This window comes from Macaca thibetana, chromosome X, assembly GCF_024542745.1.
Source record: "Macaca thibetana thibetana isolate TM-01 chromosome X, ASM2454274v1, whole genome shotgun sequence".
In the NCBI taxonomy this organism is placed as follows: domain Eukaryota; kingdom Metazoa; phylum Chordata; class Mammalia; order Primates; family Cercopithecidae; genus Macaca; species Macaca thibetana.
The window spans coordinates 49817061-49844316 of record NC_065598.1 but is presented as its reverse complement, the minus strand read 5'-3'; the positions used below and the strand labels follow the sequence as shown (position 1 = coordinate 49844316).

At 45.8% G+C, this 27256-nt stretch overlaps 1 protein-coding gene across 2 annotated transcripts in view; it reads right to left on the bottom strand.

The window, feature by feature from the left end:
- Positions 1 to 327: 327 nt before the first annotated feature.
- Positions 328 to 27256, bottom strand: part of CCNB3 (cyclin B3) — an 87669-nt gene continuing 60740 nt past the window's right edge. For both annotated transcript variants that reach the window (XM_050776834.1, XM_050776835.1), the window contains exons 9-13: positions 12672 to 12809; positions 5370 to 5525; positions 4398 to 4547; positions 873 to 1003; positions 328 to 637 (exon numbers count right to left, since the gene is read on the bottom strand). In XM_050776834.1, the coding sequence (XP_050632791.1) occupies positions 568 to 637; positions 873 to 1003; positions 4398 to 4547; positions 5370 to 5525; positions 12672 to 12809 (645 nt within the window). In that variant the 3' untranslated portion in view covers positions 328 to 567. The remainder of the gene's footprint in view (positions 638 to 872; positions 1004 to 4397; positions 4548 to 5369; positions 5526 to 12671; positions 12810 to 27256) is intronic.

The window sequence follows — 27256 nt, the reverse complement described above, 5'->3', positions numbered from 1 at the left end:
CTTTTCATCATCTAGGAAGAAGCAAAGAAAGCAAAATACCTGAGATTGAGACCAAAGGGTATTAGCCTACACTGCCAGCTGCCCAGCTCTGAACAGAGAGGCCTGCCTGTCAGGTAAGGAGCTTTCTCCTTGGACTGGGCACCTCCTTCTGTAGCCCCATCCATCAGTTCACAGTTAGCTCAATTCCTCTTCCCATGAGGAGAAAGCTTCTAAACAGAGGAGGGAATTGGGTAACCTAGGCCCTGGGGCCCAGCCTTGACTAGGAAGAAGAAAAGAATTATTCAGCTGTGCATGGGATTCCTGAACAATAAGAGGGGAGATGAGCCATTTTAACAATAACTATTAATTTTTTATTAAATTTGTAGTCAAATATGACAATATTTTTTTCTTTCATAAAAACAAACAACATAAATATTTATAACATTATCAGTTTGGGAAAAGACAAAGAGAGGAAAAATGAATAAAAGCAATCAAAAGACAAATTCAAACACAGAATAAATATACCCTATTAACATGCATGCCTAGTCCTGTGGCTGCTGCTAGAGTACCACGCCCTTGGCCTCACAATCAGCAGTTCAAAATCTCCTCCAGCTTCAACACATCCAAGGCGGGGATTTTGGCGACTTCAAAGAAGACCCTGCAAAAGGAAGAGGGGTCTCCTCAGTATAGAATAGGGCAAATACAATCAGGCTCCATGGAACAAGTGGGACATATGGCCCTTAGTTCCCTATCTTGCTTTAACCCTAGAGTAGAAAGGAAGGTGAAAAGTGCCTGAATCTTTTTCTCCTAAGTGAGGCTAGTCTGGGTCTAGTATTTTAAAGCTTCCCCGTAAATGAACACAAACCCAACCTCATCCGGGGCTTGGTACTTACGGGTGAGAATACTTGTAATACACAGCCTTGAGACTATCGTAAGAACTGAAAGTCAGCAGTTTGTTCAGCCGTCTGACCAAGGGGTGAAGCTCAGAGATACTGTAGCCACTGTAATACTCCAGGAAGGGAACCTGGAAGAAGCAGCATGAATAGTGATTTCTACTATAGGAAGCACAATCCTCCCTCCATCTCTGCTATCCCAAGTCTAAGCTTCCCACACATGGTTTAAACAGAGATGACATTCAAAACATTTCAAAGACTCACATAGTATGGATGCTGATCAATAATTATACTATGCTTTACAGAAGAATAGGTTCCAGCCACAAACTACTGAGATGGCTATATCCATACGTACCATTTAGATATTAGCTCTTGGCCAGGTGTGGTAGGGATCATGCCTGTAATCTCAGCACATTAGAAGCCCGAGGCAGGAGGACTGCTTGAGCCCAGGAATTCAAGACCAGCCTGGGCAACACAGCAAGACTCTATCTCTATAAAAAAATTTAAAAATTATCTGGGCATGGTGGTGTGGACCTGTAGTCCCAGCTACTTGGGAGGCTGAGGCAGGAGGATCACTCGAGCCCAGGAGTTCGAGGCTGCAGTGAGCTATGATCGCACCACTGCACTCCAGCCTGGGTAACAGAGCAAGACCCTATCTCTTAACAACAACAACAAAAAAGATATTAGCCCTGGTCACAGATGTTCATGTAAGCAGAAATCCACCAGTCCTAAGGAATAGGACTGATTTTGTAATTTACTCAGTCTCAGGTCCAGAGCTAATGGCCAGGTAAACCCTAGAACAAAGTTTAGGTGCCAACTCAACTGCCAACGTGAACTTAAGGCTGATCCTCCTCTCCGACTGTAACAGCTATCATTGCACAGGTTCATTTTCTCACTCAGCTAAGAATGCCTATTATGTGACAGAAGCGGTACAGCAGTGTTTAAGGGCAGAGGTCCTGGAGGCAAAATGCTTCAGGTCAAATTTCAGTTCCCCTAACAGCTTGGCCTGGAGCCAGTTAATTAACCTCTTGGGGCCTCAGTTTCCCAATCTGCCAAATGGGGATTACAGTAATTCCATCATAGGGTTAAATATGTGTGTGTGTGTGTGTGTGTGTGTGTGTGTATGTGTGTTTATCATACATAGAACAGAGTCTGGCATATAGTAAGTGCCCAAACAATGCTAACTAGGATTACCAAGCCCTATACGTAGGATCCTGGGAACACAAAAATGAACGAGGGACCTGCCCTTGAGGAGTTTGTAGTCTAGTAAAGGAGACAGATGTGCAAACAGAGTTAAAAATGTGGTAAGTGCTAGAATGGAAGTGAGCATAGGACACTGGAGGAACACAGCAGCAGGACCCACAAACTCTGTGGGGAGAGTCACAGAAAGCTTCACAGAGGAGAGCATGTCCACAATGGTTGGTGAAGTGGGGAGCTCAACAGACAGAGAAAGGAAGAGGATTTGGTGGTTTCCTCAAAATGTCTTATTTTCCTTGAACTCCTCTTTTTCAAGTATCTTACCTGGAAGCCCAAATAGCTTACCTGGAAGTGAGGGTGGGAGCTAAGAAGCCCACGAATTTGGATCCCTTTATCTTTCACATGGTACCTGAGACACTTCTGCAGGAAACCCAGGACTCCCCCAAATACTGTTTGGAAACTACCACCACCACAGGCAAAGGGCGGTCATTGGCGTGCTGAGTAGGGGAGTAACACAAGGGGGTAATGGAGTAGACTGGATGTGTTAAATAAGATTAAAAGGCCCCAGTGCCACTGTGTCAGTTCAGACTCTCAAATGCTTCACCTTGACTATGTTATAATAGCCTGCTCACTGGTGTTCTCTCTCATCTACTCTACCTTCTATTTTGCTACACCACTACTGTTTCTAAAACACACAAACAGGAGCAGGTCAACCTCCCTGCCTAAAAAACCTTCAATGCCTTAGTGTAGCCTTCAAGGCCTTTCTTTCACAATCGGACCATGATCTACCATTCTGGTCTCATCTGTCACTATTAACATCATTAGCACCTCTCCTTTTACAATACTCTCTGCTGTATCCACAGGGGATGTCTTATTCTGCCCTAAACACAACATACTCCCTCCTCAATGCCTTCGTGTCTTTTTAATTATTGCTCCCTCTACCTAGAATGTCTCCTCTCACAAGTTCCTACACACCTTTCAAGACCCAGCTCAAAAGTCACCTCTTCTGTGAAGCCTTCCTTATCTATAGGAGAGGCAGTATACTAACATAGAGGATTGTGGAGTCAGACTACCCGAGTTCAGATTCAGGATGACATTTAGCTGATAAGCCCTGGTTTAGTCACCAAGTGTGAAAACACTGAAATATTTCTATCTTAGTTGGCACACAGTTTGCTGCCCTGGACCCATCAGCTGTCCCCCTCTTGGCCCACTAGATTTCCATGGGATCCAAGGGTCAAAGCTTGGTTCAGCATGGGGCCTCCAGGCCCTTAGCTCCAGAGCTGTGGCCATGCCCATTCTGATTACACAGTTGGTTTAGATTGTGAATACCACTCCTAGTTTCCAAAGCCTAGCTCCACCTCTCATCAGCTGTGTAAACATGGGAGTTATTTCTTATCTGCAAAACAGGGATAACAGTACTATCGTGTGGGGTTATTGTGGAGATTAAATGAGTTAATATGCAAAGTGCTTAGATCACTGTCTAAGCACTCAATAAATGCCAGTCATAATTATTATTTATTCTTTTTCATCATCACTATCATCTATTGAATGCTTTCTCTGTTTCAAGAAATTTTAATATGGCTTGTCCAAGTTCACATAAGTACTTTATGTGGTTCTTTCTCAGCACACAGAGGTTCTTCCCTCAGTGGCTCCAGGATTTTTAGGTAGGAGGAGCTCAGAAGTGGTTGAGCAGAGGGGCTGCATTTGTGAGCATACTCCTGCTACTTGGATTACATATTATACATATCATCAGTAAGAATGCAAAATTCACTAAAGTTGATTTTACCCCCAACTTTTCATACAATTGAGAAAGCATCAAATATGAGTTTTATTTGTATTGGAGCAGGAGGCTTTGTGAGGGCCTTCTTCACAGAAGAACACTATAGTCATGCCCAAGGGCCACTTTTATAGACACAGACGGTTGCTTTCACTACTCTTCCCTGGCTCAGTGCTTTTCAAACCCTGTTCCAACAAGCTCCCTCAGGGGCCAGCCTTGCTGAGGGGATTGCAAGAGACAAGAGGGGAACAGGGCTGGGGATAAGAAGTAGGATCACACTACTCCCTATGACAACCAGAATACCTTCACAGTAAGCTTTCAGGTGAGCTTTCTTTGGAACAAAGGGTACTTTGATTATGAAAAATGACATAATTCAAAACTATTGCTATAGAAGCCCTTGTCCGGTTGTCCAGGTGTTAGAGTTCATAATTGTGAGTATGTGTCAGTTTTGTCCCCAAGAGTTTCCCATGGCCCTAATTTACACCTTCCCCCGAGCTGACCTTGTGCTTTTTAAATCTCTGCCCCCACACCCCTATCTTGCAAGCGTTTACCCAGTATCCGAGCTTCTTCATGTAGAGGGCCAGTAGTAAGGAGGCAGCAGCTAGCTTGGAAGCCTTCTCCTGGACATAGTTGTATTCCTGCAGGGTCATCTCACAGATGTAGCGGGACAAGGTCAGTGTCTTCATGTTGGTGTGGATACACTAAAGGCAATGAGAAGACTGGCTCAGAAATCAATTTAGAAAGCCGGTACCAAGCAGAGGACTCCCTCTCCAGTTACATCATCCCGAGCCTCAGTGGCCCTCTGTTTGAGTAATGTGCCTTTCTCCTGCAACCATAATTCACCTCATTTTCCCTACCCACAAAAACAGACTCTTTAGGGGGCATTCTGAAACAGTCAGTGGGATTTGCCACCTTTAGGATTTTAATCAAATTATCAACTGTATGTATGGTACTGGCCTACATCCCCCCTTGCTATATGGGTCATTCTTTAAAGAGCCAAAGTTCCTCCCACCGTGACTCTGTTCCCGGTCCTCCCTATAAGGTGTTCCATACTTCAAAACAACATTTTCCCTTTTCTTGTTTAAACTTATTTTTTTTTAATTACAACCTATCACACACACAAAGAGAAAAGTACATTGTACACATTTGCACAATACAATGAATTATAAAGTGACCTCCCTTGTAACCAATACTCAGGCAAAGAACGAGAATATTGCCAGTGTCCCCCTACAAAGCTTTCCACGTGTCCCCCCCACCGATCAAAGAAACGTTTCCCCTCCCCAACTCCGGCCTCACCTCAAAACCTTATAGACACACTGTGGAAATCTGCAACTCACCCCCCCCCCCACCTCCCATTGTTTCACAAAGATTGCCAAGCTTTAACCTAGGAGGTTGGATGGAAGGAGAATGCTCCCTGCTGCCTGTTGTCCCTTTCCCCTTTCCTACCACTCAGGCAGCTACTCTGGGTGTAAAGGAGACTAACTCAGCAGTGGGAGAATGAAGATGTGTCTCTTCTCTCTTACCCTAGCATATCTTCGCAGAAAATGATAGGCGACCGGAATGTTAATGTCAAATTTGAGGACGTTCAGGATGTCGATTTCCACGTTGAGCATCTCATATCGCTGATAATTATCATCACAGATGTACACAAAGTCATCCACACAAGGTGGGTGGTGCTCCTATGGGTGGAGAGGAGAGGAGGTGACAACCAGGCAGACAGCCCCATCCTTTCTGCTTAGAGGTAAAAGCCAGCGGGAAGAAGGGTGAAGGATTTCCTGGCATAAATCTTCAGGGTAGCTCTGAGACTCAGCTTCTGGTTGATGTGAGTGGCTCATCAGAAAAAGTAAACCAAAGAAAGGACAGAAGAGGCCTGCCCCAAAACTGTACCACCACCACCAGACAGAGGATAGGACCTCCTGGGGGTGGATTCTTACAGTGCCAGAAGCAACATAATGGGGCACAGGATCTAGGAGTAGCAATCTGCCCTCTGAGAACCACGAATGGGAAATCTAAGGCCTGCTCTGGAGGGAGGAACAGAAGGAAGCCACAGAAAGGGGAGCTAGAGATAGAAAATAAGCCTGTATTTTGTGTCCTAGGGTAAGGAATGAGTAAGGATGTTTGAAGAGGGCAATACAAGGTATCCGGCAGTGAGAGAGGGGGAGAGGCAGACAGGCACAGAGGAAACATAAGCAGAAACAAAGGTCTGCAGTGGGCAGAGTGTGCGGAGGTGCCCAGAGGTCAGACAAGGGAGGGCCAGGCCAGGCTGAGGGTAAGAAGAACCTCTGTCCCAGGAGGTTCTTCCAGTGCTCTGCCCTCTGGAGGTCAAACATTGGTTTGGAGAAACAATGAGGACACAGGAAGGCCCCTAATTCTTCTCCCTACCTGCAGCTTACTGCCCACCACAGCCTTCTTCCCCCACCTTTTCCCTATTTTTGGATCACAGACAGGACCAACCCTTTGGTTTGGCAGACAAAGAAACCTAGGCTCAGAGAAAAGTGATGTGCTCAGGTTCACACAGCAAGCTAGTGGCAACACCGGGGCAAGAACCTCTCTCTTCCACTGCTCTGTGCAACGGCTACTGTCTCCTTTCTCTCCTCATGCCATCTCCACACCTCCCCTAAACAAAAGGCTTTCTGTACTTCTTAATCCTGTGAGAGGAAGACACCCCTCCTCCATAGGACTTGGTAGGGGCGCTCTGTCCTAGCCAACAGAGGAGGGGTGCTCCAACTCCCAGGATTTGCTAAGAAGTGCCCACCACTCCCTCCCTCCCTCTCTTTCACTTCCACCCTCCCTTCCCCTTTCTGTCAGCCAGGGACCACCCGCAGTGTTCTTAACACCACTGAAGCTAAGGCACAGCACAGCTCTCCAAGACACAGAGAGAGCCAGCCAGGGAGAAAGCAGGAAACAAAGGGAGGGAACAAGGGAGGTAAGGAAAGAGGAGGGGAGGTGGGCACAGGGTGGGGAGGGAGGGGCAAGAACTGAGTGAGAAAAGCCACCGAGAAAGAGAAAAAGAAAAAGAAAAAGATTGAGTAACTGAGGAAAGAAAAGATCAGTTGAGGAAAGATGGAAGAAAGGAGGAAGGAAAGAGGGAAGGTAGGAAGGAGGGAGGGAAGAAGGAAGTAGAGAGGGAAAACAAAGGGAAAATGGAGTAAAGGAAGGAGAAAAAAAGAAGGGAGGGAAAAAAGGAGGGAAGAAGGGAGGGAAGAAGGAAAAGAAAGGAAGGGAGAGACTGAGGAACAAGGGAGGAGGGGAAGGAGGGAGGGAAAGAAGGAGAAAGCAGGGAGAGAATAAAGGAGGGAGTGAAGGAGGGAAAAAGGAGGGAGAAAGGGAGGGCAGGAGGAAGAAGAAAGGAAGGGAGGCAAGAAAGCAGGGAGGGAGGGAGGGAGGAAGGGTAGAAAGAAAAAGAGAGGGAGGGAGGGAAGGAGAAAGGAGGGAGGGTAGGAAGAAAAGGGGAGGGAAGGAGGAAAGGAGGAAGGAGGGAGAGAGGTAGGATAGAAGGGAGGAGAAACAGAGGGAGGGAAGTGGAAAATAGGGAGGAAGGGAGGGGAGGAGGAGGGAGGGAGAAGAGGAGGAGGAGGGAGGGAGGAGGAGGAAGGAAGGAGGGAGGGGAGGAGGAGGAAGAAGGGAGGGAGAAGGGGAGGAGAAGGGAAGGGAGGGAGAAGGGAGGAGGAAGGAGAAGAGGAGGAAGAGGGAGGAGGGGAGGAGGGAGGGAGGGAGAGGAGGAGGAGGGAGGAGGAAGGAGGGAGGGAGAAGAGGAGGAGGAGGAAGGAGGGAGGGAGAAGAGGAGGAGGAGGAAGGAGGGAGGGAGAAGAGGAGGAGGAGGAAGGAAGGAGGGAGGAAGAAGAGGAGGAGGAGTAAGGAGGGAGGGAGGGAGGAAAGTAGGAGGAAGGAGGGAGGAAAGGAGGAGGAAGGAGGGAGGAAGGGAGGAAAGGAGGGAGAGAAAAAGGAAGGAGGGAGAGAGGGAAGGAGAAAAGAGGGAAGGAGAAAAGAGGGAAGGAGAAAAGAGGGAAGGAGAAAAGAGGGAAGGAGAAAAGAGGGAAGGAAGGAGGGTAAGAGGAAGGAGGGTAAGAGGAAGGAGGAATGGAGGTTGGGAAGAAGAAAAGAGGAACAGAAGGAAGGAGGGTATAGGAAAGAGGGTGGAAGAAAGGAGGGAGGGAGAGGAGGAGGAAGGAGGGAAGAAGGGAGGAGGGACTGAGGGAGGGTAGGAGGAAGAAGGGACAGAGGGAGACAAAGAGAAAGGAGGGAGGGAAGGAAGGAAAGAGGGTGGAAGGGAGGGTAGGAGGAATGAGGGAGAAAGAAAGGGAAGGAGAAAGAAGCGGGGGGAGAGGGTAGGAGGAAGGATGGAGGGAGGGAGGGATAAAGAAAGGAAGAGAAGGAAGAAGAAAGGAGGGAGGACAGGAAGGAGGAAGGGAGAAAAAGAGAAAGAAGGGAGGGAGGGAGGAAGGGATGGAGGGAAAGGGGGGTGCAGAAGGAAAGAGAGTAGGAGGAAGGAAGGATAGGATGAAGAAGGAGAATGGGAGGAAAAGAGTAGGGAGGGGAAAAGGAGGGAGGAAGAGAGGGTAGGAGAAATTAGGGACTAAAGGAGTGTAGGAGGAAGGAGGGGAGGAAGGAAGGGAGGAGGAAGGAGGGAGGGCCGAAGGAAGGGTAGACAAGAGGAGGGTGGGAGAGAGGGTAGGAGGAAGGAAGGAGAAAAAGGGTAGGAGGAAGGAGAGAAAGAAGGAACAAAGGAAGGAGAAAAGGAGGGAAGGAAGGAGAAGGGGAGGAAGGAAGGAGTAAGGGAAGGAAGGAGGAAAAAAGGAAGGAGGAAAGGAGGGTATGAAGAAGGAGAGTAGAAGAAAGTAGGAGGAAGGTGGGAGGGAAGATGTGTGGGAGGAAAAAGGGAGGAAGAAAGGGAAGGAGAAAAAAGGGAGGGAGGGAAGGAGGAAACAGAGAAGGGAAGGAGGAAAAGGAGAAAGGAAGAAGGGAGAGAAGGAAGGTAGAAAAAGGGAGGGGGAAGGAGGAAGGAGGGTGCAGAGGGAGGGTAGGAGGAAGGAGGGACAAAGGGAGAGTAGGAGGAAGAAGGGAGATAAGCAAGGAGGGAGGGAGGGAAGGAGAAAGGGAAGGAAGGATGGAGGAAGAAGGGAGAAAGAAAGGGTAGGAGGAAGAAAGAAGGGAGGGAGGGAAGAAGAAATGAGGGAGGAAGGGTAGGAGGAATGAGGGACAGAGAGAGAAAGAGGAAGGAGAGAAAGAGGAAGGAGAGAAGGAGGGAGGCAAGGAGGGAGGGAAGAAGGAAGGAGGGAGGGAGGGAAGCACAAAGGAGGATGAAAGGGAGAATAGGAGAATGGAGGGTGAAAGGGAGGGTACAAGGAAGAAGATAGGGAGGGAGGGTGAGAGAAAGAAGGGAGGGAGAGGAAGGAAGGAGGGAGGAAGGGAAAGAGGGAAGGAGGAGGGAGGGAGGGAGAGGTCCTGTGGGATAGGGAGGAAGAGATGGAGCTAGCAAGGGAGAAAGGGAGTGTGCCAGGGAGAAAGCAAGCCAGGGAAAGGAAAAGAGAGGGAAAGAAGCAGAGAGTGAGCAAGCCACATAGGGAAAGAGGGAGAGAGCAAAGGAGGGAGGGAAGGAGGAAGGGGGAAAGGAATAGAAGGGGAGGAGAAGAGGGGTCCTGTGAAATTCGGAGGAAGGGAGGGAGCAAAGGAGGGAGGGAAAGCAAGCGAGGGAAGGAGAGAGGGAAGGAGGGAATGGGTAAGAGAAGGAGGGAGGGAAAAAACAGGACAGGGAGTAAAAGAGGAAGGGAGAGAGTGAGCAAGGAAGAAAAAGAGGGAGCCTGGGAGGGAAGAAAGTAGGTGAGGAAGGGAGAGAGCAAGTGAGGGAGCAAGGGAAAGAGAGGAAAGGAGAGAGCAAGCCACGGAGGGAGGGAGGGTGTAGACTAGCCAGGGAGAGAGGAATCTATCCACCAAGTAAGAGAGGGAGCCTGGGAAGGAAGCAAGAGGGAAAGAAAGAGGGAGCCAGCAGGTGAGTGAGGGAGGGAGGAAACAAGGGAAGGAGTGAGCAAGGGAGGAAAAGCAGGAGGAAGGGAGGAGGGAGCAAGCAAGCTGGCATAGGAGGAAGGGATAGAGTGAGGGAGGGAGGGCTCAAGTGAGCAGGTGAGTAAGGGGCAACGAAGGAGGGTGGGGTGGTGAGTAAAGGAAAAAAATCACTGGAGGGCAGGTGACAGGGAAAGAAGGAGGGGAGGAAGGGAGCAAGTTAAGGAGGGAGAGAATGAGGCAGGGAGGGAGGGAGAGGGTAAGAGTCAGTATGTGTCTGGGGAGGAGAGGGAGGCAGGAGCTGGGGAGTGAACCAACACAGAAACAAGGCCACAGTTCTAAAGTTCTTTGAAATCCTTGGTAAAAGTTGCCACTTCTCTGCTCCCAAACCCTAAGGCTTCCTACAACTAGCCTAGCTGAAGGAAAAATGAAAGTTGAACAAGATCAGTTAGCACCTAGGGAAGGGGAATCAGAGAGGTTAGTTAGATGGATAATGGTCATGAAGAAAAGGTCAGCTACTCACTTTTATACTGCTACTTCCCAAATTACTATTTCACCTGGACCATTTAGACTCACTGCCATCAACACCAGGCCATTTTCTCTTAAATGTCTCCAGCACCCTGGTTAGGCAATGCTTTGTTATATAAGCAGATTGAGACTCCACCAGATAGGAATGGAGTTGGTAGAACAAGAAAATGGTGGAGGCAGAGAATCATGGACCAGAAGGAAGCTGTAAAAAGAACTGCCCATTTAATTAGGTGGATGCCCACATAATACATCTTCAAATAGAAAATGGAAGAACCTTGCTGATGCCAGGAAACAAATACACCACCATTGCCAACCAACACCAGCTTTTCTGCTTTGGAAAGAGGGACAAAAAATGTGGCAGAAAAAAATTATTTGTATGTATGTAACTGTATACACACACATCAGTACACATATACACAAGTGTATACACATGTGTATATATGTACATATAAATGTATGTATTCACAGTTATGTGTCACTTAACAAGAGTGATACGTTATGAGAAATGCATCATTTTCATCATTGTGGGAAGATCACAGATAAGAGTGTACCTCCAAAAACCTAGATGGTACAGCCTATACACCCAGGTTATATGGTATATAAGCCTGTTGCCCCTAGGCTACACACCTGTACACACGTGACTCTACTGAATTCTGTAGGCAATTATAACACAATGGTATTTGTTTAGCCTATCTAAACATAGAAAAAGTACAGTAACAATACAGCATAAAAGATTTAAAAACAGTACACCTGTATTGGGCACTAACCATGAATGGAGCTTGTGGGAGTAGAAGTTGCTCTGGGTGAGTCAGTGTGTGAGTAGTGAGTGAATGGCAAGGCCTGGGACATTCCTGTACACTGCCATGGACTTTATAAACACTGTACCTGTACAATTAGGCTACACTAAATTTATAAAAAATATTTTTTCTTCAATAATAAATTAACCTTAGCTTACTGTAACTTTATTTTATAAAACTTTGACTCTTTTGTAATAACAGCTTAAAACACAAACACAGTATAAAGCTGTATAAAAATATTTGCTTTCTTTATATCCTTATTATATAAGCTTTCTTTGAGACAGGGTCTCGTTTTCTCACCCAGACTGGAATACAGTGGCTTGAACAAATCTCACTACAGCCTCAACCTCCTGGGCTTAAGGGATCCTCCTGCCTCAGCCTCCTATGTAGCTGGGACCACAGGTATGTGCCACAATACCCAGCTAATCTTTTTTATTTTTTTGTAGAGATGGGGTGTCACTTTGTTCTCCAGGCTGGTCTTAAATTCTTGGGCTCAAGCAGTCCTCTTGCCTTAGCCTCCCAAAGTGCTGGGATTACAGGCATTGAAATACCATGTCCAGCTTTACTTTTTACTTTTTAAACTTTTTTATTAAAAATGAAGACACAAACACACACATTAGCCTAGGCCTAGAAACAGTCAAGATCATTAATATCACTGTCTTTTACCTCCACATCTTGTCCCACTGGAAGCTCTTCAGGGCTCATAACATGCATGGAGCTGTCATCTCCTACAACAATGCCTTCTTCTGGAAAACCTCCCTAAGGACATGCCTGAGGCTATTTTACAGTTAACTTTTTTTTTTTTTTTTAAATAAGTAATAGTATACTGTAAAGCGGGTCAGGCACAGTGGCTCACACTTGTAATCCGAGTGCTTTGGGAGGCCAAGGCAGGAGGATTGCTTGAGGCCAGGAGTTCAAGACCAGCCTGGGCAAAATGAGACGCCACCCCTACAAAAAAATTTCTGAAACTTAACCAGGCACTGTGGTGCATGCCTATAGTCCTAGTTACTCGAGAGGCTGTGGTGGGAAGATTCCTTGAGCCCAGGAGTTTGAGGTTACGGTGAGCTATGATCACATCATTGCACTCCGGCCTAGGCAACAGAGCGAGACTTTGTCTCTAATACAATAATAATAAAACAATTAAAAGTATAGTGAACACATAAACTAGTAACAGTTTATATCATTATCAAGCATTATGTACTGTATGTAATTGTATGTGCTATACTTTTATGACTTGCAGTGCAGTAGGTTTGTTTACACCAGCATCACCATATGAGTAATGCATTACATTACAACGTTACAAAAGATAAGATGTCACTAGGTGATAGGACTTTTTCAGCTCCATTATACTCTTACAGGACCACCATAGTATAAGCAGTCCATCATTGACCAAAACATTGTTATGCAGCACATAACAATGAATATATATGAATATATATTCATTCACTGGGTTGGACGGAAACTTGATTAATTCTCCAGGCCATAGGGACTCAGGCTCACCTCAAATTTTGCTGCAATCATAAAGGCAGTGGCTCCAAGGAGTTGTAACTTATCCTTCTTGCATACTGCCTTCATTAGGTAGAGATCCACCAGCTTCACCGCCAAGTACAGGGTCTCATGGGTCATCTCAAAGGACACCTGGAGGAATACACACACGACACAGATCTGCATATTGTCCAGCTCCAAAGTCACCTCCAGACAGATCTAGCTACCTGGACTGTCTGCAACATCAAGAACAGTCCTGGCTAGCTGGGACTCTTCTACGAATACAGAAACTGCTTTAGCTAGATTCCTGTGTATATCTCCTGTGCCTCTGAGGACACTGGCATTATCTATCCTTACACATTTGGGTAGTTGACCAGCCTTACAAATCAGAGAGAAATGCTCTGCCTTCTCTATAAAAGCCTTGAGTGGACACATCCTCTCCCTTTGATCTCTGATACTTAGATTCTTGCTTTCTCCATTTGCTGCCAACTTGTACAGTGACCTCCCAAAGGAGATGTTTATTTAGCTCTGAAATATGGAAACTCATTTATTAGTTTATTCATGTACTACTTTCTCTTCCCAACTAGATATGCTATTAGAATATATCAATTGGGAGTAGCACAATTCAGAAGTGAGCTAAGGGACTGGAGAAGTCAGACTGGGATTAAAGTATTAATAATATAACCCCCTTCCCTTCTTTTCGTTTTCTGACTCATTTGGTTTCTCTCTCGCTTTTTTCTTAGTCTAGCTTATGGTTTGTCAATTTTATTTATCTTTTCAAAAAACAACGTTTTATTTTGTTGATCTTTTGCATTTTTTTTTTTTTTTAGTCTCTATTTCATTTAGTCTTGCCCTGGTCTTTATTCTTTCTTTCCTTCTACTAATTTTGGGTTAAAGCAGTTCTTGCTTTTCCAGTTCCTTAAGGTGCCTTGTTAGATTGTTTGATATTTGTCCACTTTTTAAAAATTTATTTTTAAATTTTATTTATTTATTTATTTATTCATTTATTCATTTATTTATTTTGAGATGGAGTCTGGCTCTGTCCCCTAGGCTGAAGTGCAGTGGCATGATCTCGGCTCACTGCAAGCTCCGCCTCCCGGGTTCATGCCATTCTCCTGCCTCAGCCCTCTGAGTAGCTGGGACTACAGGTGCCTGCCACCACGCCTGGTTAATTTTTTGTATTTTTAGTAGAGACGGGGTTTCACCATGTTAGCCAGGATGGTCTCGATCTCCTGACCTCGTGATCCGCCCGCCTTGGCCTCCCAAAGTGCTGGGATTACAGGTGTGAGCGCCCGGCTGATATTTGTCTACTTTTTAAATAAAATTTTGCTATAAATTTTCCTCTTAGTACCACTTTTGTTTTATCCCATAGGTTTTGGTATGTTGTATTTCTATTTTCATTTGTTTCAAGAATTTGATTTCCTTCTTAATTTCATTGACCCATTTGTTATTCAGGGGCATGTTGTTTAATGTCCATGTATTTGTACAGTTTCCCAACTTCCTCCTGCTATTGATTTCTAGTTTCTTTTTCTTATGTATCCTTGTGTTGCCTTCACCAACTCCAAGAAACCATCTCCTATAGCCCTAGTCCCATGGTTTGTGCTGGCCCGTGCAGTACCTTTCTGCAAATTAGAAAAAAAGTGCCTTCTTTGGGTGAATGCAGCCCTTCAAGCATACATCTTATCAAGTAGATAATACCTTTATATGAATTAGCCAAAGGCTACTGCTACCTCAGGGCACAGCAGCCCCATAGCCAGAATGCACAGCTTGGCAAACAAAGTGTGAGCTAGATTCTATTGGCGGTTTCAGTCTTGGCTAGAGACGCTGTACAGGAATAATTTGCACATCTATACGCAAGAGTCCCACCCAATCTTCAGTGATGCTTCTTCCTCACAACCCCTTGGGTTCTTAGGATTCAAGAATAAAATCTGTCCTCATCCAACAACTCAACCAATGCATGAATATTCTCTTTAACATCTCTACCAAGTAATTGTTTAGATCCTGCCATACAAACCTCCAAATATAGCCCAATGTCTTTTTGAATGGCTTTAACAGAAAATTCTCCCTTATATTGAGTGACATTACCCTCCCTGTAAGTTTCACTTAATTGTACCTCCCCTTGTATAGGTTACTCTTAATGACTGATGAGTAACCTAGATGATCCAAATCTAGTACATCTAGTACCTAGATGATCCAAAAAATAGTCAATGAGAAGCACTTGAAATTGACATGTATTTTCATGGATGAATGATTGTCTGAAGATGGTCAAATACAATGGTTCAGCAATACACACATTAAATTTCTGAATAACAGAAATACTAAGAAACAGTTCTTATTGTTTCTGGAATATGGCCTTGGATCTACTCAGAAACCTGTTCTATGTTAGTTTCCTATTGGTGCCTGATATAGTTTGGATGCTGTCCCCTCTAGATCTCACGTTGAATTGTAATCCCCAATGTGGGAGGTGTGGCCTGGTGAGATGTGTTTGGGTTATGGGAATGGAGCCTGCACAGCTTGGTGCTGTTCTGGCAATAGTGAGTTCTTGTGAGATCTGGCTGTCTAAAAGTGTGTGGCACCTTACCCCACCCTCTTGCTCCTGCTTTTGCCATGTGACAGCCTACTCCTGCTTTGCCTTCTGCCAAAAGTACAAGCTCCCTGAAGGGGCCTCCTCAGAAGCCAAGCAGATAGCAGTGCCATGCTTATACACCCTACAGATCTGTGAATCAATTAAACTTCTTTTTTTCTTTTTTTTTTTTGAGAGACAGGGTCTCACTACGTTGCCCAGGTTGATCTCAAACTCCTGGCCTCAAGCAATCCTCCCAAAGTGCTGGGATTACAGGCATGAGCCACTATGCCCAGCTAAGCCTCTGCAAAAGAAAAATAAATCTTGGGACCCCAAAATCACTAAGCTAAAGAGAAAAGTCAAGCTGGGAACTGCTTAAGGCAAGTCTGTCTTCTATTCTATTCAGTCATCCCTCTGCTTAATGAGATAAATGAATATCTGATTGGTTCCTTTGATAAGGCTAATCAGAAACTCAAAAGAATGCAAACCATTTGTCTCTTATCTACATATGACCTGGAAGCCCCCTCCCCACTTCGAGTTGTACCACCTTTCCAGAGTGAACCAGTGTACATCTTACATATATTGACTAATGTCTCATTTCTCCCCAAAATGTAAAAAACCAAGCTGTGCCCTGACTACCTTGGGCACATGTCATCAGTACCTCCTGAGGCTGTGTCATGGAAGCAAAATAAACTTTCTACATTGACTGAGACCTGTCTCAGAGATTTTGGATTAACATATCTTTTTAGAATAAATTACCCAGTCTCAGGTATTTCTTTGCAGCAGTGCAAAAATTGCCTAACACAGAAAATTGGTACCAAAGAATGGGGTACTGCTATAAAGATACCTGAAAATATGGCAACTTTGGAACTGGGAAATGGGCAGAGGATAGAAACATTTGGAGGGCTCAGAAGAAGAGAGGAAGATGAGGGGAAGTTTGAAACTTCTTAGAGACTGGTTAAATGGCCAAATGCTGATCAAAATGCTGATACTGACATGGACAGTGAAGTCCAGGCTAAAGAGGCCTCAGATGGAAATGAGAAATTTATTAGGAACTACAGCAAACGTCACCCTTGTTATATGCCTTAGCAAAGAACTTGGCTATATTGTTAAGGGAGGAGACCACCCCTCATATTGTCTTATGACCAATTTCTGCCTCAAAGAAAAAGTAGGAGTTAAAGAAAAGACAGAAGTGAAATCAGTAGTCAGTATGCATTCCAGGCCTGGTAGTTAAAAATTGACCCCTGACCTAGCCGGTTATGTTATCTATAGATACCAGACATCGTATGGAAAAGCACTGTGAAAATCCCTGTCCTGTTCTGTTCCATTCTGATTACCGGTGCATGCAGCCTCCAGTCACATACCCACTGCTTGCTCAATCGATCACGACCCTCTCACACGGACCCCCTCAGAATTGTAAGCCTTAAAAGGAACAGGAATTGCTCACTCAGGGAGCTCGGTTTTTGGAGACATGAGTCCACCAACGCTCCCAGCTGAATAAAGCCCTTCCACAACTTGGTGTCTGAGGGGTTCTTGTGCGCGGCTCATCCTGCTACATTTCTTGGTTCCCTGACTGGGAAGCGAGGTGATTAATGGATGGTCGAGGCAGCCCCTTAGGTGGCTTAGGCCTGCCCTGTGGAACATCCCTGTGGGGGACTCCAGTCAGTTTGAGCGACGTGGATCCTGAGAGTGCTCCCGGGTAGGCAATTGCCCCAGTGGAACGCCTCACCAGAGCAGTGCATGGCAGGCCCCTGTGGAGGATCAATGCAGTGGCTGAATACCAGGAAGGAACTGGCACTTAGAGTCCGGACATCTGAAATTTGGTAAGACTGGTCTTTGGAACTTAGCCACTCCATTTGAGTGGAAGCATGGCCTAATCACCCATGACGTGTCTGTACTGGCACTTTGGTTTTTGTTTTTGACTTGACTTGGATTGCTTGATACTTTGGTTTTGGTTTTGACCTGGCTTGGATTTCTTGATACTCTGATTTTGGTTTTGATTCTGGTTTGGTGCAAACTGTAAAAGTGTGTGTGTGCCCTCTTTACCCGTTCTTTGTTTTGTGGTGTGCATGTGGTGTGAGCGTGGTGTTTTGTCTCAAGGAAACATGGGTCAGGCACAAAGTAAGCCTATCCCACTAGGAACTATGTTGAAAAATTTCAAAAAGGGATTTAAGGGAGACTATGGAGTTACTATGACACCAGGAAAACTTAGAACTTTGTGTGAGATAGACTGGCCAGCATTAGAGGTGGGTTGGCCATCAGAAGGAAACCTGGACAGATCCTTTGTCTCGAAGGTATGGCACAGGGTAACCTGTAAGCCAGGGCACCCAGATCAGTTCCTGTATATAAAGTCTTGGTTACAGCTAGTTTTAGATCCCCCATAGTGGTTAAGAGGACAGGCAGCAGCAGTACTAGTAGCAAAGGGACAGTTAGTTAAGGAAGGTTGTCAGTCCACCCACCGAGGGAAGTTGGCGCCAAAAGTCCTGTCTGAGCCAACACCAGAAGAATCATGGCAGGAATTGGTATCAGCAGTGCCTCCTCCTTATTGAGAGGAAGGGCTCCCCACTCCTGAGCCCACAGCACCTCCACCTCCACGAGATATCCATACTCCCAGACCACCCAGAGTAAACAAAAGAAGAAGTGAAGCCGTGGGAGAAACTCCTCCTTTGGCAGCTCACTTACGGCCCAAAACTGAAATCCAAATGCCCCTGAGAGAACAGCGATATACTGGGGTAGATGAGGATGGACACATGGTGAAAAGGCAGCCTTTGTGTATCAACCTTTCACCTCTGCTGACCTCCTCAATTGGAAAAATAATACTCCATCTTACACCAAAAAGCCTCAAACTTTAATTGACTTGCTCCAAACTATTATACAGACTCATAATCCTACTTGGGATGATTGCCACCAGCTGCTCATGTACCTCTTTAATACAGATGAAAGGCGAAGGGTGCTCCAGGCGGCAACTAAGTGGCTAGAGGAGCACATCCCAGTCAATTACCAAAACCCCCAAGAATATAGAAGAATTCAGCTGCCAGGAACAGACCCCCAATGGGACCTGAACGAGGAGCCAGACATGGAGAGGCTAAGGCAGTACCGTGAGGCATTGATATAAGGTTTAAAGAAAAAGACTCAAAAGGCTACAAATGTAAATATGGTCTCTGAGGTCATCCAAGGAAAAGAGGAGAGTACAGCGCAATTCTATGAACAACTGTGTGAGGCTTACTCTATGTACATTCCTTTTGATCCAGATAGCCCTGAAAATCAGCACATGATTAATACGGCCTTAGTTAGTCAAAGCGCGGAAGGTATCAGGAGAAAGTTGCAGAAACAGGCTGGGTTTGCAGGTATGAATACCTCACAGTTACTGGAAATAGCCAATTAAGTGTTTGTGAATAGAGATGCAACAAGTCCCAGAGAAAGCCATAAGGAAGACAAACGCCAGGCCAGGTGAAACATTGACTTACTGGCCACGGCCATTAGGGGAATTCCCCTGAAAGGACAGGGAAATGGGGGTTCTGGGAAGAATACCCAATCTAATTGCCCACGCTTGCAATAAAACCAATGCACCTATTGTAAGGAAATAGGACATTGGAAAGATAAGTGTCCCCAACTGAAGGAAAAGCAAGGTGATTTGGAGCAAAAGACCTCAGATAAAGACGAGGGTGCTTTGTTCAATCTGGCTGAAGGGCTATTAGACTGAAGGGGGCCAGGCTCAAGTGCCCTCAAGGAGCCCACAGTCAGGATTACAATTAGGGGCAAGGACATTAAGATTTTGGTTGATATTGGTGCTGAACATTCAGTAGTGACCACCCTGGTTGCCCCCTCAGAAAAAAACAAGAAACCATTGATGTAATCAGAGCAACAGGAGTTTCCACTAAGCAGGCTTTCTGTCTACTTCAGACCTGCTCACTGGGGGGACATGAAATAGTTCACCAGTTCTTATATATGCCTGACTGTCCCTTGCCTTTGCTGGGAAGAAACTTGCTTAGCAAGCTGAGAGCCACCATCTCCTTTACAAAACAGGGCTTTTTACAAGCTAAAGTTACCAGGAACAGGAGTTATCATGGCCCTTACGGTCCCCAGGGAAGAAGAATGGAGACTTTGCTGACCGAGCCAGGCCAAGAGATTAAACCAGCTCTAGCTAAGCAATGGCCCCAAGTATGGGCGGAGGATAATCCTCTGGGACTGGCGGTCAACCAAGCCCCTGTACTCATAGAAGTTAAGCCTGGGGCCCAGTCAATTAGACAAAAGCAGTATCCAGTTCCCAGAGAATCTCTCAAAGGAATCCAGGTTCATCTCAAGCACTCGAAAGCCTTTGGAATTATAGTTCCTTGCCAGTCTCCATGGAACACCCCCCTCCTCCCTGTCCCTAAGCCAGGGACCAAGGACTACCAGCCAGTACAGGACTTGTGCTTGCTCAACCAGGCTACAGTGACTCTGTACCCTACAGTTCCTAACCTTTACACATTGTTAGGGCTGCTGCCAGCTGAGGACAGCTAGTTTACCTGTCTGGACTTAAAAGATGCCTTCTTTAGCATCAGACTAGCTCCTGAGAGCCAGAAGCTGTTTGCCTTTCAGTGGGAAGATACGGAGTCAGGTGTCACTACTCAGTACACTCGGGCCCGGCTTCCCTAAGGATTCAAGAACTACCTTACTATCTTCGAGAAGGCCCTGGCTCGAGACCTGCAAAAGTTTCCTGCTAAAGACCTAGGCTTGCTCCAGTACGTGGACGACCTTCTGCTGGGACACTCCACAGCAGTTGGGTGCACAAAAGGGACAGATGCCCTGCTTCTGCACCTGGAGGACTGTGGGTATAAGGTGCCTAAGAAGAAAGCTCAGATCTGCAGACAGCAGGTACACTACCTGGGATTTACTATTCGGAAAGGGGAGGGCAGCCTGGGGTCAGAAAGAAAGCAGGTTGTCTGCAGCCCACCGGAACCCAAAACCAGAAGGCAAGTAAGGAAATTCCTAGAAGCTGTGGGGTTTTGCAGATTATGGATTCCAAACTTTGCAGTACTAGCCAAGCCTTTGTAAAGGGTTACAAAGAGGGGCAACCAGGAGCTTTTTGAATGGAGGCCTCCACAACAGCAAGCCTTTTGTGAGTTAAAGGAAAAACTTATGTCAGCCCCAGCCCTAGGACTACCAGATTTGACAAAGCCCTTTACACTCTATGTGTCAGAAAGAGAAAAAATGGCAGTTGGAGTTTTAACCCAGACTGTGGAGCCCTGGCCAAGGCCAGTGGCCTATCTCTCAAAACAACTAGACGGGGTTCCCAAAGGCTGGCCCCCATGTTTAAGGGGCCTGACAGCGACGGCCCTGTTACCACAAGAAGCGGATAAACTAACCCTTAGGGAAAACCTCAACATAAAGGCCCCCCCATGCTGTGGTAACTTTGATGAATACCAAAGGATATCATTGGCTAACAAATGCTAGATTAACCAAGTACCAAAGGTTGCTATGTGAAAATCCCCGCATAACCACTGAAGTCTGTAACACCCTAAATCCTGCCACCCTGCTCCCAGTATGAGAGAGCCCGGTTGAGCATAACTGTGTAGAAGTGTTGGACTCAGTTTATTCTAGCAGACCTGACCTTTGGGACCAGCCATGGGCATCAGTAGACTGGGAGTTATTCATGGACGGGAGCAGCTTCATCAACCCACAAGGAGAAAGATGTGCAGGATATGCGGTGGTAACTTTGGACATTGTCATTGAAGCCAAACCGTTGCCACAGAGCACTTCAGCCCAGAAGCCTGGGCTCATTGCTTTAACTCGGTCTCTAGAACTCAGTGAAGGTAAGACTGTAAACATCTACATTGACTCTCCATATGCCTTGCTAACCCTCCAAGTGCGTGGAGCATTATATAAGGAAAAGGGCCTTTTAAACTCTGGGGGAAAGGACATAAAATATCAACACGAAATTCTACAATCATTAGAGGCAGTGTGGAAACCTTAGAAGGTGGCAGTCATGCACTGCAGGGGACACCAGCGAGCCTCCACCTCAGTGGCCTTAGGAAATTCCCAAGCTGACTCAACAGCTCTAAAAGCAGCATCTACCCCTTATCAGACATCAGTAGCAGCCCCCTTACTCCCTCAAACACCTGATCTGGTACCTACCTATTGTAAGGAAGAAAAAGACTTTTTCCACACAGAAGGGGGGCAAGTAATAAAAGAAGTATGGATCAGACTGCCAGATAGGAGGGTAGCTGTGCCACAGTTGCTGGGAGCCACAGTCGTACTGGCTGTGCATGAAACCACTCATCTAGGTCAAGAGTCACTTGAAAAGTTGTTAGGCCAGTACAGTGAGATGTAGGCCGCTACATCTCACACTTGCCAGCCCTTGCCAAAGCAGTAGCACAACAGTGCATTACTTGCCGACAGCACAATGCGAGGCAAGGCCCCACTGTTCCACCTGGCACACAAGCTTATGGAGCAGTTCCTCTTGAGGATCTTCAGGTAGATTTCACAGAAATGCTGAAATGTGGAGGTAACAAGTATTTGCTGGTTCTTGTGTGTACTTACTCTGGGTGGGTGGAGGCTTATCCAACACGAACTGAAAAGGCCTACGAAGTAACCCGTGTGCTTCTCTGAGATCTTATTCCTAGGTTTGGACTGCCCTTACAAATTGGCTCAGATAACGGGCTGGTGTTTGTGGCTGACTTGGTACAGAAGACAGCAAAGGCATTAGGAATCACTTGGAAGCTACATGCCACCTACCGACCTCAGAGTTCTGGAAAGGTAGAGCAAATGAATCGGACCATCAAAAATAGTTTAGGGAAAGTATGTCAGGAAACAGGTTTAAAATGGATACAGGCCCTTCCTATGGTATTGTTTAAAATTAGATGCACCCCTTCTAAGAAAACAGGATGATCCCCTTATGAAATACTGTATCATAGGCCTCCTCCTATACTATGGGAGCTTCCAGGCACTCCACGAGAGTTAGGTGAAATTGAGTTACAGCAACAGCTACAGGCTTTGGGAAAAATTACACAGACAATCTCAACTTGAGTAAATGAGAGGTGTCCCGTCAGCTTATTCTCCCCAGTTCACCCTTTCTCTCCAGGTGATCACGTGTGGATCAAGGACTGGAACGTAGCCCTTTTGTGGCCACAGTGGAAAGGATCTCAGACCATAATCCTAACCACTCCCATGGCTGTAAAGGTAGAAGGAATCCCAGCCTGGATCCACCACAGCTGTGTGAAACCTGCAGCCACTGAAACCTGGGAGGCAAAACCGAGCCCGGACAACCCCTGCAAAGTGACTCTGAGGAGGACAACAAGACTTGCTCTAGTCACACCCAGAAGCTGACTGGTCTACGCACGGCCAAAGCATGAGGGGAATCATCGTGGGACTCATTTTCCTTATAATTTGGACTTGTATAGTAAAAACTTCCACCGATTTTCCCTGCATGGAGGACTGCTCTCAGTGTATATACATCAGGTTACTGAGGTAGTGCAACAAGTTAAAACAATCTTTCTGTTCTATAGTTACTATGAATGCCTAGGAACTTTAAAAGGAACATGTTTATAAAATGACACCCAGTACAAGGTATGTAGCCCAGGAAACGACCACCTAGATGTGTGTTATGACCCCTCTGAGCCTCTCATATCCAGAGTTTTTGAAATAAGATTAAGGACTGAAGCCTGGTGGGGACTCGTAAATGATACAAGTAAAGTATTAGCCAAAACAGAAGAAAAAGGAGTGCCCAAATGCATAATCTTGAAATTTGATGCCTGTGCTGTCATTAATAATAGAGTTAGGAAGGGGATGTGGCTCTTTTGATTGGGGAAAAGGCTATATGACTGAAAATAAGTACATTTTTCATGAATTAAGACTGTGTGGAAATGAATGTAGATACTGGTCTTGTGTCATTTGCGCCACTTGGATAAAAAATGAAAAGGATCCAGTCTACCTTCAGAAAGGAAAAAGTGGCCCTTCCTATACTAAGGGACAATGTAACCCTTAGAGCTGGTAATAACCAATCCCCTTGATGCTCGCTGGAAAAAAGGGAAGCATGTGGCCTTAGGAATCAGTGGGGCCAGACTGGATCCTTGAGTAAATATCTTAGTTCGAGGAGAAGTTTACAAATGCTCTCCTGAGTCAGTGTTTCAAACTTTCTATGATGAACTACATATGCCAGTACCAGAAATTCCAGGAAAAACAAGAAATTTGTTTTTGCAATTAGCCAAGCATGTAGCCCAGTCTCTCAATGTCACTTCATGTTATGTATGTGGAGGAACTGTAATGGGAGATCAATGGCCATAGGAAGCCCGAGAATTAGTACCCACAGACCCAGTTCCCGATGAATTCCCGGCTCAAAAGAATCACCCTGATAATTTCTGCATCCTAAAAGCCTCAATTATTGGACAATATTGCATAGCTAGAGAAGGAAAAGAATTCACTCACCCCGTAGGACGACTTAGTTGTCTGGGACAGAAACTGTATAATGGTACCACAAAAACAGTCACTTGGTGGAGTTCAAATCACACAGAAAGGAATCCATTTAGTAAATTCCTGAAGTTGCAAACCGTGTGGACCCACCCAGAGTCCCACCAGGACTGGACAGCCCCCACTGAATTATACTGGATATTTGGGCATAGAGCTTACACCAAATTACCCAACCAGTGGGCAGGCAGTTGTGTTATTGGCACTATTAAACCATCTTTCTTCCTACTGCCTATAAAAACAGGCGAACTCCTGGGCTGCCATGTCCATGCTTCCTGCAAAAAGAGAAGCATAGCTACAGGAAATTAGAAAGATGTTGAATGGTCCCAAGAGAATCATACAATATTATGGGCCTGCTACTTGGGCACAAGACAGCTTGTGGGGATACTGGACCCCCCATTTACATGCTCAACTGAATCATACAGTTACAAGCTGTCTTAGAAATCATCACTAATAAAACTGGCAGAGCCTTGACTATTCTGGCCTGGCAAGAAACTCAGATGAGAAATGCTATCTATCAAAATAGATTGGCTCTCAACTACTTGCTAGCAGCTGAAGGAGAGGTCTATAGGCAATTTAACCTTACTAATTGCTGTCTACATACAGATGATCAAGGGCAAGTAGTTGAAGACATAGAGATATGACAAAACTGGCACATATGCCCATGCAAGTGTGGCATGGATTTGATCTTGGGGTCATGTTTGGAAAATGGTTCCCAGCGCTAGGAGGATTTAAAACTCTTATAACAGGAGTTATAATAGTAATAGGAACCTGCTTACTACTCCCTTGTTTGCTACCTGTACTTCTTCAAATGATAAAAAGCTTCATCGCTACCTTAGTTCACCAAAATGCTTCAGCACAAGTGTACTATATGAATCACTATCAATCTGTCTTGCAAAAAGACACAGGTAGTGAGGATGAAAGTGAGAACTCCCACTAATGAGTGAGGTTCTCAAAGCGGGGGAATAAGGGAGGAGACCACCCCTCATATTGTCTTATGACCAATTTCTGCCTCAAAGAAAAAGTAGGAGTTAAAGAAAAGACAGAAGCGAATCAGTAGTCAGACAGCGCGGCACAGCATTCCAGGCCTGGTAGTTAAAAACCCCTGACTTAACCGGTTATGTTATCTATAGATTCCAGACATCGTATGGAAAAGCACTGTGAAAATCCCTGTCCTGTTCTGTTCCATTCTGATTACCGGTGCATGCAGCCCCTAGTCATGTACTCACTGCTTGCTCAATTGATCATGACCCTCTCATGCAGACCCCCTCAGAGTTGTAAGCCCTTGCCCTTAAAAAGGACAGGAATTGCTCACTCCGGGAGCTCAGATTTTGGAGACCTGAGTCCACCAATGCTCCCAGCTGAATAAAGTCCTTTCCTTCCACAACTCCGTATCTGAGGGGTTCTTGTCTGTGGCTTGTCCTGCCACATTGTGTCCATGCTCTAGGGATCTGTGGAAGTTTGAACTTAAAGTAACAACCTAGGGTATCTGGCAGAATAAATTTCTAAGCAGAAAAGTGTTCAAGATGGGGCCTGCCTGCTTCTAAAAGCCTACACTAAGATGCAGGAGCAAATAAATCACTTAAAGTCGGAAGTTTATATTTAAAGAGGAAGCAGAGTGCAGAAGTTACAGCCTGGCCATGTAGTAGAAAAGAAAATACTGTTTTCAGGGGAAGAATCCAAGCAGGCTTGGGAACAACCAATGGCTAGAGAGATTTACATAACTAAAAAGGAGCCAAGTGCTGATAGACAAGACAATGAGAAAAAGGCATTTAAAGCTTTTCAGAGATATTCAAGGTAGCCCTTTCATTACAGACCCAGAGGCCTAGGAGGGTGAGTGGGGGGTGGCTTCCATGTGCAGCCTCAGGACACTGCTCCCTGCATCCCTGAAGCCCCAGCTGCAGCTCAAAGGGGCCCAAAGGGGCCCAGGTACTTGGGCCCACTGCTCCAGTGGGTGCAAGCCATAAGCCCTGGCAGCTTCCATGTGGTGTGAAGTCTGTAGGCACAGAGAGTGCAAGAGTGAAGGAGGCTTGGCCCCCTCCACCTAGATTTCAGAGGATGTATGGAAAAACCTGGATGTCCAGGCTGAATCCTGCTGCAGGGGTGGAACCCCCCCCAGAGAACCTCTATGAGGGCAGTTAGGGGGGGAAATACGGGGTTGAACCCCCTCACCAGAGTCCCCACTGGGACACTGCCTAGTGGAGCTGTGGGAAGGGGGCCACCATCCTCCAGACCCCAGAATTGTAGAGCCATGGGCAGCTTGCATCCTGAGCCTAGAAAAGCGACAGGAACTCAACTCCAGCCCATGAGAGAAGCTACCAGGGCTGAACCCCATAAAGTCACAGGGGCAGAGCTGCCCAAAGCCTTAGGAGCCCACCCCTTGCAGCAGTGTGCCCTGCATGTGGGACATGGAGACAAAGGAGATTATTTTGGAACTTTAAGATGTAATGACTTTATTACATTTAAGATTAAATGACAGGGCTTAAGATTTAAACCCTACTGGGTTTCAGACCCCCTTTTGTTCATTCTCCCTTTTGGAATAGGAGTATTTACCCAATACCTGTACCTCCATTGTATCTTGGAGGTAAATAACTTGTTTTGATTTTATAGGTTCATAGGTAAAAGGAACTTGCCTTGTCTCAGATGAGACTTTGGACTTGATGCTAGAATGAGTTAAGATTTGGGGGGACTATTGGTAGGGGATTATTGTATTTTACAACGTGAGAAGAATGTGAAACTTGAGGGGTTGGGGTGAAATGATATAGTTTGGATGTTGTCCCCTCTAAATTTCATGGTGAATTGTAATCCCCAGTGTTGGAGGTGGGGCCTGGTAGGAGGTGTCTGGGTCATGGGGACAGATCCCTCATGGCCTGATGCTGTCCTCATCATAGTGAGTTCTTGCAAAATCTGGTTGTTTAAAAGTGCATGGCACTTCCCCCACTTGCTCCTGCTTTTGCCATGTGATGTGCTTGCTCCTGCTTCACCTTTTGTGATGAGTAAAAAGCTCCATGAGGGCTCCATGAGGCCTCCCCAGAAGCTGAGCAGATGCCAGCATCATGCTTATACAGCCTGCAGAACTGTAAGCCAGTTAAACCTTTTTTGTTTAAATACATTACCCAGTCCCAAGTATTTCTTTATAGCAATGTGAGAATGATCTAACACAGTGCTATAATAAATTACCACAAACGTAATGCCTTACACCACCACCAATTCTTTATATTACAGATCTAGAGGCCAGAAGGCCAAAATGAGTCTTGCTGGGTTAAAAATCAAGGTGTCATCAAGGCTGTGTTGCTTTCTGGAGGTTCTAGTAGAGAATCCATTTTCTTGTTTTTTTTTTTTCTAGCTTCTAGAGGCAGCCTGCATTCCTTGTTCTGTGGGCCCTTCCACCTTCAAAGCCAGCAATAGCCAGCCAAGTTGTTCTCACATTATATCACTCTCTGCCTCCCTTTTCTATATTTAAGGATCCTTATGATTACATTGGGCCCACTTGGGTAATGGAGGATAATTGCACTATCTTAAATTAAGCTGATAGGCAACCTTAATTCCATCTGCTACCTTAATTCCCCTTTACTAGGTAAGGTAACATATG